This window comes from Pleurodeles waltl, chromosome 5, assembly GCF_031143425.1.
Source record: "Pleurodeles waltl isolate 20211129_DDA chromosome 5, aPleWal1.hap1.20221129, whole genome shotgun sequence".
Classification (NCBI taxonomy): domain Eukaryota; kingdom Metazoa; phylum Chordata; class Amphibia; order Caudata; family Salamandridae; genus Pleurodeles; species Pleurodeles waltl.
Genome location: NC_090444.1, coordinates 1,401,212,349 through 1,401,223,943, shown reverse-complemented (window position 1 = coordinate 1,401,223,943; position 11,595 = coordinate 1,401,212,349). Strand labels below are relative to the sequence as shown.

At 41.7% G+C, this 11,595-nt stretch overlaps 1 protein-coding gene across 1 annotated transcript in view; it reads right to left on the bottom strand.

The window, feature by feature from the left end:
* Window positions 1-3,225: 3,225 nt before the first annotated feature.
* The window catches only part of TMEM30A (transmembrane protein 30A), a 131,784-nt gene continuing 123,414 nt past the window's right edge, over window positions 3,226-11,595 (bottom strand). Inside the window, exon 7 of the mRNA XM_069235669.1 lies at window positions 3,226-5,653. Coding sequence (XP_069091770.1) covers window positions 5,460-5,653 — 194 coding nt within the window. The 3' untranslated portion in view covers window positions 3,226-5,459. The remainder of the gene's footprint in view (window positions 5,654-11,595) is intronic.

The window sequence follows — 11,595 nt, the reverse complement described above, 5'->3', positions numbered from 1 at the left end:
CCTTTCTGGTGTTTTGGTACTAATTCTATTGCCTCTTTTAGTAGCAATGCCTGAACCTCTAGTCCTAGAAGATCTATATGTTGTTTTGACTTATTGTGTGTTTTCGGTGGGACGTTTGGAGGGAATTTGAGAAATTCTATGCAATAACCATGCTGGATAATTGCTAGGACCCAAGTGTCTGTTGTTATTTCCTCCCAATGTTTGTAAAATTTGGTTAGTATCCCCCCACAGATGTTATGTGTTGGGGATGTGTGACTTGGAAGTCACTGTTTGTTTTGAGGAGTTTTGGGACTTTGGAACTTTCCTCTATTCTTTTGAAATTGTCCCCCTCTATATTGTCCCCGAAAACTTCCCCGCTGATACTGGCTCTCGTAAGTGGGTCTTGTTTGTGAGGTTGTGGGTTCTGTGCTTTGTCCTCGAAACCCCCCTCTAAACTGTGTTTTTCGAAATGCGCCTCTGCCCTGTGGGGAGTAGAGTGCGCCCATGGCTTTGGCCGTGTCAGTGTCTTTTTTAAGTTTTTCGATTGCAGTGTCCACCTCCGGCCCAAACAACTGCTGTCCGTTGAATGGCATATTCAGCACAGCTTGCTGTATTTCTGGTTTAAATCCTGATGTACGCAGCCATGCATGTCTCCTTATTGTTACTGCTGTGTTGACAGTTCTAGCAGCTGTGTCTGCAGCATCCATTGCTGACCGTATCTGATTGTTGGAGATACTCTGTCCTTCTTCTACTACTTGCTGCACTCTCTTTTGGAACTCCTTGGGCAAATGTTCTATAAAGTGTTGCATTTCGTCCCAATGGGCCCTATCGTATCTGGCCAACAAAGCCTGTGAATTGGCAATACACCACTGGTTTGCTGCCTGTGCCGCCACCCTTTTGCCTGCTGCGTCGAATTTTCTACTTTCTTTATCTGGAGGTGGTGCATCTCCTGAAGTATGTGAGTTCGCTCTTTTGCGCGCTGCCCCTACTACAACTGAGTCCGGTGCTAGCTGTTGTGTGATGTACACAGGGTCTGTTAGTGGCGGTTTATATTTTTTCTCCACTCTTGGAGTAATGGCCCTTCCTTTTACAGGCTCTTCAAACACTTGTTTGGAGTGTTTTAGCATTCCGGGTAGCATAGGAAGACTTTGATACTGGCTGTGTGTGGACGACACTGTGTTAAAAAGAAAGTCGTCTTCAATGGGCTCAGCATGCAGGCTGACATTATGCAATGCCGCTGCTCTCGACACCACCTGTGCGTAGGCTGTACTATCCTCTGGTGGCGACGGTCTAGCTGGATAACATTCAGGACTATTATCTGACACTGGCGCGTCATAAAGGTCCCATGCGTCAGGGTCATCTTGACTCATTCCTGTATGAGTTGGGGATTGCATCATTGGTGGAGTGGCTACCGGTGATGGTTGCGGAGAGCATTGTGGAGATGGTGGCGGAGTTACTTGTTTAGCCACCTTTGCCTGTGGCTGCTTGTCTTTTTCCTGAAAGGCAAGTTTGCGTTTCATTTTAATCGGAGGGAGAGTACTGATCTTCCCTGTTTCTTTTTGGATATGGAGCTTTCTTTGTGTATAGTCTGGCTCTATTGTTTCCAATTCCTGTCCAAATCTATGTGTCTTCATTTGTGTGGACAGTCCTTGTTCCTCAGTGTAGGAACTTGTTTTCGGTTCCCGAGGCCGGATGTTTCGGTATCGAAACCTTTTCGGCTGCTTTTTTCGGTTCGACAAAATCTTCTTTACTTTCGGCGTCGTGGTCTCTCAGTGCCGACCCATTTCCGTGCCGCTATCTCGGTGCCGAACCTGCTCGGAGCCACTATCTCGAGCCAGAGATTGCTGTGTGGCGGTATCTCGACCGGAGTCGGATGACTTCGCCACCAGGGTCATGATGATCGGTCACCTATTTTTCGGGTTAAACCATGGCCTGTTGGCGGTGGCGTCCCCTGGGCTTTAGTGGTTTTTTCGTGAGTTTTGTGTTTCGAAGTCTTACTCGCGGTTTTCGGCGTTTCTTCGGGATCGATCTCATCCGAGTCCGATTCCTGGATGGAGAAGGTTTCTTCCTCCTCCTCGGAACGCTCTTGTCCTGTCGGCGCCGACGCCATTTGCAGTCTCCTTGCTCTTCGGTCTCTTAGTGTCTTCCTGGACCGAAACGCTCGACAGGCTTCACAAGTATCTTCCTTGTGTTCCGGCGACAAACACAAGTTACAGAACAGATGCTGATCTGTATATGGATACTTGTTATGGCATTTTGGGCAGAAGCGGAATGGGGTCCGTTCCATCAGCCTTGAAGAGACACGTGGCCGGGCCGACCAGGCCCCGACGGGGAATCGAAAAAACCCCAAAGGGCCACTGGAGCTCTTCAAAAGTCGGTGTCGATCTGTTGTAACTAACCCGATACCGAACGCAAACAATACCAACGATTTTTCTGAGATTCTAACTAACTTTCCGACCCAAAACACGGAGCGAAAAGGAACACGTCCAAACCTGATGGCGGAAAAAAAAACAATCTAAGATGGAGTCGACGCCCATGCGCAATGGAGCCGAAATGGGAGGAGTCCCTCGGTCTCGTGACTCGAAAAGACTTCTTCGAAGAAAAACAACTTGTAACACTCCGAGTCCAACACCAGATGGCGGGATGTGCACAGCATGTGTATCTGCAGCTACACATGCCATCGAACATATAGATATAGATATATAGTCAACTATGTATTCCTATTCAGAATGTCCTTGCATGACGGTCAAGGTTTAAGGGGAAAGCTTTACTACATTTAAACCAGGCCTGGCTTGTTGGAATACTTTCCTATAAAGATAAGATTTGTTGCAGCATGCATTGTGCAGAGTTGTTTTCAAAGCCTTGTTTTCACACACAGTCTGATAAAACTATCTTTGCTGGTGAACGCGTGTAGATCAATTCGTTAGATCGACTACATATCAATTCATTATTATCTAAGGGTAACTGTCATTTCTATTACATTTGGCCAACAAGGTACATACACCCTGAACAAAATGCAGGTGAGCGATAGAGCTGAAAACAGAAAAGGGGAGACACGAGAGACAGAGTGTGCGATAAAAAGTGTGGGAGAAGCACCCAATGTAGATCCCGACTTTGAGAGACATCAATAAAGAGGTATGTAAAAACAGCACAGCAGGCACTTAAAATTACTTTATAGCATCTTCTTATTGGGAAAGCAAGTACAAATCTGCAACAGAACAATAGTGAAATTAAAAGAAAATACAACACTATTCATCAGTTTAATTAATATTTGCATTCTACATCTGAAATCAGAGTAGCTTGATCTTAAACAAAATGTTAATTCGAGTAGAAATAAATGACAGCAAAGCTATTAAATCGAAGTTTGAATGATTTTTAAGAAAAAAAAACTATAAGTCCACATTCCTCTAAAATGGAAAATGCTATTTATCGATATATTGCCTCTTTCGGACCTAAATCCGAGTTGCACTATTCAAAATGGTGGTGTCTGTGTGTGCATACGTGACAATATTCCAGTATTCATACTATGAAGGACTTGGTACTCAGTAAATTGTCTTTGGAACTACTCAAATTAAACTCTGCCCTCCATTTTATAAACTAAAGATCACCAGCTCCAGTAAAAAACAGACCTGAAATCCTCAACAAGGAAATGTACACTGGATGCTACAAGAGTGTGCCAAAGTACCCATTGCCCCCCAACACCCAAGAGAAATTCTCGATATTAAGGCGGCAATTTCAATCTTAACAGCTCTGAGGCACAAAATCTATTCGATTAGCAACGTGAGCCATGGAAGCTTGCACAAGAAGCATGTGGCAGCGCTGTGAAAGAGGGACTTTTAAACATCTTTGCTCAAAAATATGAGTAACTCGTATGCATGTGTTTTATTTATAACAACGTACTCCTTTAATTTAAAGCATTTAACTTAAATTCCGATTTAAATAATCTGACAAAATAAGAACGCATACTGGAAAATGTAACAAGACATTTGATGGCAAAGTACTATTATATGAACAGGCTTGACTGCAAATTGCACATCTGATACTCGAGTTTTTCACTGCCAACTCTGTGAGTAATAACAACTTCTGTTATGTTTCATCAAGTGAGCATCTAAGGAGATGTTTTTCATGTATTTGGTTAAAAGATAACGAATGTTTCCATAACAGAATCCGGATTCAACTCAATATTTGAAAGAAAGCAAGCCTTCCACTTCTCTTTCTAGGTGTCTGCTAATTATTTTGATTGAAAGAAAACTTAAAATTTACATTCACGTCAAGAATAAAACACACTTACTGAAAGAAAGTTGATAAAATAACACTGAATATCCACAACGCCTAGCAGGCTAACTACATAAAACATCCACCACCATATACAATACAACATATATTATCTACAGAGTTAAACAGAAAATTCCAGACATGAGCGTTAAACTGAAGTCAGCAAAGGTCTCCAATTCCTAGATCCTTTTAAATAACAAAACTTAAAGATTTACAAAGGGTGATGCCAATTTTAAGACAAACATAATACTGGCGGAGTTTAGTAAGTCTTGAGTGGTTTGATTTGCTACATCAGAAGAGCTCAACCCTACCTTCTTCGGTTTATGCTTGTTGCAAATGTAGGAAATAGAACACGTCTCCATGACAGCCCTGTCTCAACAACTCTATTAAAAAGGCAGTGTTTCTTCTCAACCAAAAATGAAACATAATTCCTAACTGTATTGTATCTTGCCCACAGGTGCGGGATGTGGACAATAAAATGGAAGCAACACAGATGTCTAGTTCCTAATGTTATCACAATCCAGAATTTTAGGTTTAAATATAAAAAGGATAATCCTCCCATGGTATAGTATTTGCTGCACACATTTAAAACCAGTTAAAAGGCGCTCTACAGAGACAGTGAATTTCATATGCATTCATTTGAATAGAAAAACTGAGGTCTTAGTTGCTTCTGTGTTTTTCACTGCACTAACATGAAAGGCCAAGTCAGACACGAAAAAATGAATAACAGAAAAAAGAATTAGCCTGGTCATAAAACACATGAATGCTTCTTTAGATAAATGCAGACAATAGCAATCAGAGCAGTTTATCAAACCTTTTATCTTATACACCATGCATATGCATAGATTTGTAGTAAAAAACGAACCTGTCTGGTAACAAATCAGGGAAATGCGTGCATTAGCGAGTGGGGCAAGGAAACTCTTCTGATGGATGGCCTTTAAAGAAATCAACAAATTCTTAAACAGACCTCTGAAGCTTGAAGGAAGCTAAACGAATAAACTATTGCAGCAATGACGATGACTGCACAGTTCATATCACTAATTCTACAACATATACCTCACTTTTTTGGTTTTTCAGGTCAAGCAATAATCAAACAAAAACTAAGCAGCCTTTTTTGGAGACAATGACATATATTAAGTAGACCTAGCAGATGAAAGCCGGGCCCATTCTGGGCTTGCACTGGTGCACATGCATTCAAGCAGAAGCTAATTTGGAATATCAGCACTATTATTTCGGTTTCCGTATTTATGGTGAATAATTAGTAGTACAACTCCTAAAAAGAAGCAGATGGAGCCAACAGTGATGTAAGCAATTCCCAGGAAAGGGTTCTTCCCTCCCATCCAGGAAATGGTGCTCAGGATCATTCTCTTCCGTCCATCAAATGATTTTACGGGGTAATCTGAACAGTGCATAGGAAAACAATCCATCACACTACAGCGTGTACATTTATAAAGTACAGTGATGTCTAAGCCTTCAAACAAAACCATATAACCCTATTTATGCACATCATTATTGCTTTACACAAATGTGAGAAACTTGCATACACATATAGAAAAACAAGGTTGTCCTCTGTGAAAGCATACTCCCAACAGGTTATGTAATCGTGAAAATAGCGAAGCCAGCAACTCACAGTGAATTCTTTTAGCATTTTCATTTATCTCTGGACGAGACAGAGACACAGAGACAGAGACAGAGAGAGAAAGAGAGAGAGAGAAAGAGAGAGAGAGAAAGAGAGAGAGAGAGAGACAAAAATGCCACTTACCCTGTGTGCATCTGTTCGTGGCATGTAGTGCTGCAGATTCACATGCTATACATAGGATCCATCATCTACTGTTGGGCTCGGAATGTTTCAAGTTGTTTTTCTTCGAAGAAATCAAAGAAGTCTTTTTTGAGTCACAGGATTGAATGACTTCTCCTTTGGGTGATAGTACGCATGGGCATCGACTCCTTTGTTAGATTGTTTTCCAGCAGAAGGGTGTAGGAAGGAGTGATAGAGTGAAAGAATATAAATGTACAAGTAAATGTAGTAAGTAGATAGGATGTCCATGCAAATGTATAAAAAACGAATATTTACATATGTACAAATAAGTACTGCAACAAATACAGGCTTCCGGGGAGGAGGGAGGGTGCATGTGAATCTGCAGCACTACATGCCACGAACAGATGTACACTGGATAAGTGACATTTTCCGTTCAATGGCATGTGTAGCTGCAGATACACATGTTATGCATAGACTAAAAAGCAGTCCTTCTCTTAAACAGTGGTGGCTAGCTTGTAGGAGTTGAAGTAGATGGGAATAAAGTTTTAAGTACAGCTTGACCAACATTGGCCTGTTGTTTAGAAAATACATCCACACAGTAATGTTTAGTAAATGTATGTGGAGTGGACCATGTGGCAGCTTTACATGTCTGCCATTGGTATGTTAAAAAGCCACAGAAGCACATTTTTTCATGGTGGAATGTGCTTTAGGTGTTATTAAAAGTTGTCTTTTAGCTTTAATGTAACATGTTTGGATGCATTTAACAATCCATCTAGCTAATCCTTGTTTAGAGAGAGGATTTCCTTTATGTGGTTGTTGAAAAGCAACAAAAAGCTGTTTAGTTTTCTTAAAGTCTTTTGGTCAATCAACATAATACATTACAGATCTTTTAAGGTCAAGAGTATGAACAGCTCTTTCAGCAGTTGAGTCTGGCTGTGGGAAGAGGACTGGCAATTCCACTGTTTGGGTAATGTGAAAAGGAGAAACTAACTTTGGCAACAATTTTGGATTAGTCCGAAGTACTACTTTATGTTTGTGCACTTGGAAAAAAGATTCCTCCAGAGTGAATGCTTATATTTCACTAACTCTTCTTAATGAAGTAATTACTACTAAGAAAGAAAATTTCCAATTTGGAAATTGAATCTCACACGAATGGGCTCAAATGGTGGTCCCATTAGTCTTGTGAATACAATATTTAGATTCCAAGCAGGAACCGCTTTAGTCCTACCATGAAGGCTTTAATAACAGGAACTCTAAAGAGAGAGGTATGTTGTATAGTTTGTAAGTATGCTGATGTGGCAGTAAAATTAATTGTCATAGAAGAGAAGGCTAAATTTGCTTTATGGAAATGAAGTAGGTAGCACACAAAGTCTTGTATTGATACTGTAGGTGGGCCTATATTTTTAGGCTGACAGTAATAAACAAAATATTTCCACGTGTTAGCATAGCATTGTCTAGCTGTAGGTTTGTGTGCTTGTTTCAGAACACCCATACATTCTAATGGAAGTTTCAAGTATCCAAATTCTATGATTTCAGGAGCCAAATCACTAAATTGAAAACACTGGGATTGGGATGTCGGATTTGACTTTTGTTTTGTGTTAACAAATCCGGTCTGTTTGGACGTTTGCAATGAGGCACTACTGACAGATCTAGGAGTGTTGTGTGCCAATGTTGCCGTGGGGGCTATGAGTATCATGGTGAGAGAGGTTTGACACAGTTTGTTGACCAGAAATGGAATTAGTGAGAGGAGGAAAAGCTTAAGCAAATATCCCGGACCAGTTGATCCATGGAGCGTTTCCCCTTGGACAGAGGTTGTGGGTTTGTGGATGTGAAGTTTGGGCATTTTGCGTTTTCATTTGTTGCGAATAGGTCTATTTCTGGTGTTCTCCACATTTGAAAGTACTGCTGAAGTACCTGAGAGTGAATCTCACATTCGTGTATCTGTTGGTGTGTCCAGCTTAGCAGGTACGCTAGCTGATTGTGTATCCCTGGGATGTATTCTGCTAGTAAGTAAACGTGATTGTGAATTCCTCATTTCCAAATTGTTTGGGATAGAAGGGACAGTTGAGATGAATGTGTCCCCCCTTGTTTCTTCAGATAATACATTGTTGCCATATTGTCTGTTTTTATCAAGACAGTTTTGTGTTTGAGAAGGGGTTGAAAAGCTTTTAGGACAAGAAATACAGCTAACAATTCTAAACGGTTTATGTGATAAGTTAACTGTTTTAAATTCCATTCCCCTTGTATGGTAAGGTTGTTGAGATGAGCTCCCCAACCCATCATTGGCCCATCTTTTGTTATTGTGGTCTGAGGGACAGGGTTCTGAAATGACCGCCCCTTCATTAAAATGTTGGGATTCCACCATTGAAGGGACGGGTGCGTTTGGCAGTCTAACAACACTAGATCTTACAATTGAATCTGTGCTTGAAACCACTGCTGTGAGAGGCACTGTTGTAGTGTTCTCATGTATAATCTTGCATGCAGTACTATTGCTATGCAGGATGCCATCATTTATAATATTCTCATGATAAACCTTACAGTGTAATGATGATTTGGCTGTATTTGTGGTATGAGGTTTTGAAAAGCTTGTATCCTTTTGTGTATTTGGATAGGCAAAGGCTTTTTGGGTATTGAGACTAGCACCTAGGTAAGGTTGAACATGTGCTGGTAGAAGATTAGATTTTTAGTAATTGATTGTGAACCCTAATGTGTGTAGGGTTTCTATTGAGTATTGAGTGTGTTGTTGACATTGTATAATTTGGCTTGATTTTATTAGTCAATCGTCTAGATAAGGAAAGACATGTTTGTGTTGTCTTCTTGGGTAAGCTGCTACTACCGCTAGACATTTTGTGAAAACCCTTGGAGCTGTTGTTATGCCGAATGGAATAACTTTGAATTGGTAGTGGCTTCCCGCTATCACAAATCTTAGGTATTTTCGATGAGCTGGATGTATGGGGATATGAAAATATGCACCTTTGAGATTTTAATGCAGTCATGTAATCTTGTTTTTGTAGTGGAATGACGTCCTGCAGAGTTACCATGTGAAAGTGTTCTGATATAGAATTAGTGGTCTGAGATCTAGAATGGGTCTGAGAGTGCCATCCTTTTTAGGAATGAGGAAGTATAGTGAATATACCCTGTTCCATGTTGAGATTTTGGAACCAATTCTATTGCTTCTTTTAGTAGTAGTGATTGTATTTCTTGTTGTAACAGAATGTTGTGTTCTGGGGACAACCTGTGATAGCGAGGAGGAATGTTTGGAGGAGTGAAATCAGTTCTAGGCACTAACCATTGAAGATAATTGAAAGTATCCATTGGTCTGTGGTGATATTTTGCCATTAGGAGTGGAATTGCTGCAGTCTGCCCCCCACAGAAGATTTGTGGGGTTGTGGTATGCTGAGGAAGTCAGTGTTTTGATGGAGAAGTGACATTCTTTGAGGCTTGAAATTTTCCTCTTGCTCTGAAGTGTTGGCCTCTATAAGAGCCTCTAAATGCTCCTCTTTGGTATTGCTGTCACCTTGTTTAGGTTGTGAGGTGGAAGCGTCTGTAGATTGGGGCTTAAAACCTCCACTAAATTGTTATTTACGAAAGGAGCCTCTATAAGGTGTAGTGTATAGAGCTCCCATAGCCTTTGCAGTGTCTGAATCTTTCCAGCGCTTTTCAATTGTTGTGTCAACTTCAGGACCAAATAGGTGTTTTTTGTCAAATGCCATACTGAGCACTGCTTGTTGGATTTCTGGTTTGAAACCAGAAGATCTTAACCATGCACGCATACGTATGGTTATGGCAGTATTTACGCTTCTAGCTGCTGTATCTGCAGCATCAAGAGCAGATGCTATTTGGTTGTTGCATATTGCCTGACCTTCTTCAACAATTTGTTGAACCCTTTTTTGATGTTCTTCTGGCAGGTGTTGCAAGAAATCCTACATTTCGTCCCAGTGTGCCCTGTCATATCTTGCTAGTAGGGCTTGTGAACTGGTAGTGCGCCAGCAGCATCAAACTTCCTGCTTTCTGTCAAGGGGAGGGGTATCCCCTGAAGATTGGCTATTGGCCCTTTTTCTAGCAGCGCTGACAACAGAGTCTGGTGGTACCTGTTGTGTGATGTAAGCTGGGTCTGTTGGTGCATGCTTGCCTACTTGTCGTGTTAAAATTCTAGCCTTAACAGGTTCTTTAAATATTTCGTCTGCATGTCTGAGCATCCCAGGCAACACTGGCAAGCACTGGTATTGTGAATGTGTGGAGGATAATGTATTAAAAAGGAAATCCTCTTGTAAAGGCTCACTATGCATCAGTATCCCATGGTACGCAGCTGCTCTTGAAATGACCTGTGTATATGCTGTGCTATCCTCTGGTGGCGAAGGTTTGGAAGGATAGAGGTCTAGGTCATTTAGTGGTATGGTATTAGGATCATACAAATCCCAGGGGTCAACTGTATCACCATGCGAATAAGTATGGGAGTGTGTTGGTGAAGGCAATGGTGGTGGGCTAGCAGGTGGTGGTGAGCAAGAAAGTTGTGGCGAATGCGGTAGAGAATTTTGTAAAGGTAAAGGTTTCTCCTTCCTTTAAGAGATTTTGTTGGTGGTGGAGCAGTATAAAGATTTTCTTTAAACGCCAACTTTCTTTTGGTTTGTGGAGGAGGTGAAGCAATGATCCTCCCAGTCTCTTTTTGGATATGTTTCCTTGTTTGTTTGGCGTCTATGGTTTCAAGTATAGGCTGAATATCTGATTCTTCAGAAATATATTCTGATGTTTGAGGCGATTTAGAGGACTGTTTATCGAACGTCTTTGGGCTGTGCTTTAATTGGCTCGAAAGTCCTTGTTCCCCTGTGAGAGAATCTTTTTTCGGTCCCGAAGATACAGCCTGTGGTTTCGGCTCCGAAGCTGGACGTCGAACTTTCGTCTCGGTAGAGTGTGGATGCTGTCTCGGCTCTTGAGCTTTTAATGGATTTGCTCGACTCCGGGATCGAAATGGGTGTGGCCTTTTTCGGTGCCGAACCCGAAGGTCGGTCGCCGACGATTTTCTTTCGGGTGTAACAATGGCTCTCTGGCAGTGGTGCACCCAAGGCCTTAATTGGTCTTTTGGAAGTGGGTGCAGGGGCAGCTGTACTCACATGCTGAGCCGCAGTGATCGGTTGGCTATCTTCATCAGAGTCTGCGTCCTGGATGGAAACTGCCATTTGGGCCTATTCTTCTTCTATGGTGTCGATGTACTCTGCATTTTGTCGACACCATCTCAAGTCTTCTCGCTCTCCAGTCATGCAGTGTCTTTTTCAACCGGAACGACCAACAAGCTTCACAGTCTTCTTCTCGATGTTGGGGGTGGAGAGGAGAGAGAGAGAGGCATCGAGGACAGAATCGAAATGGAGTCTGGTCCATCAGGCTTTGGTTTGGTAGGCCTGAACAAGCTCGAGTTGGGCGTGCACGCTCAAAAGGGCGTTTTCTGGGTTTAGGCAGTACTATCTGCTTGATTATAGATGGAAACGTGATAAAAACAATACCGACGGTGAAACCGAGTTATGATAACGTTTCCAAATCAAATTTCTCGGAGCGAGAGGAAACGCATCCGAACCAGACAGTGGAAA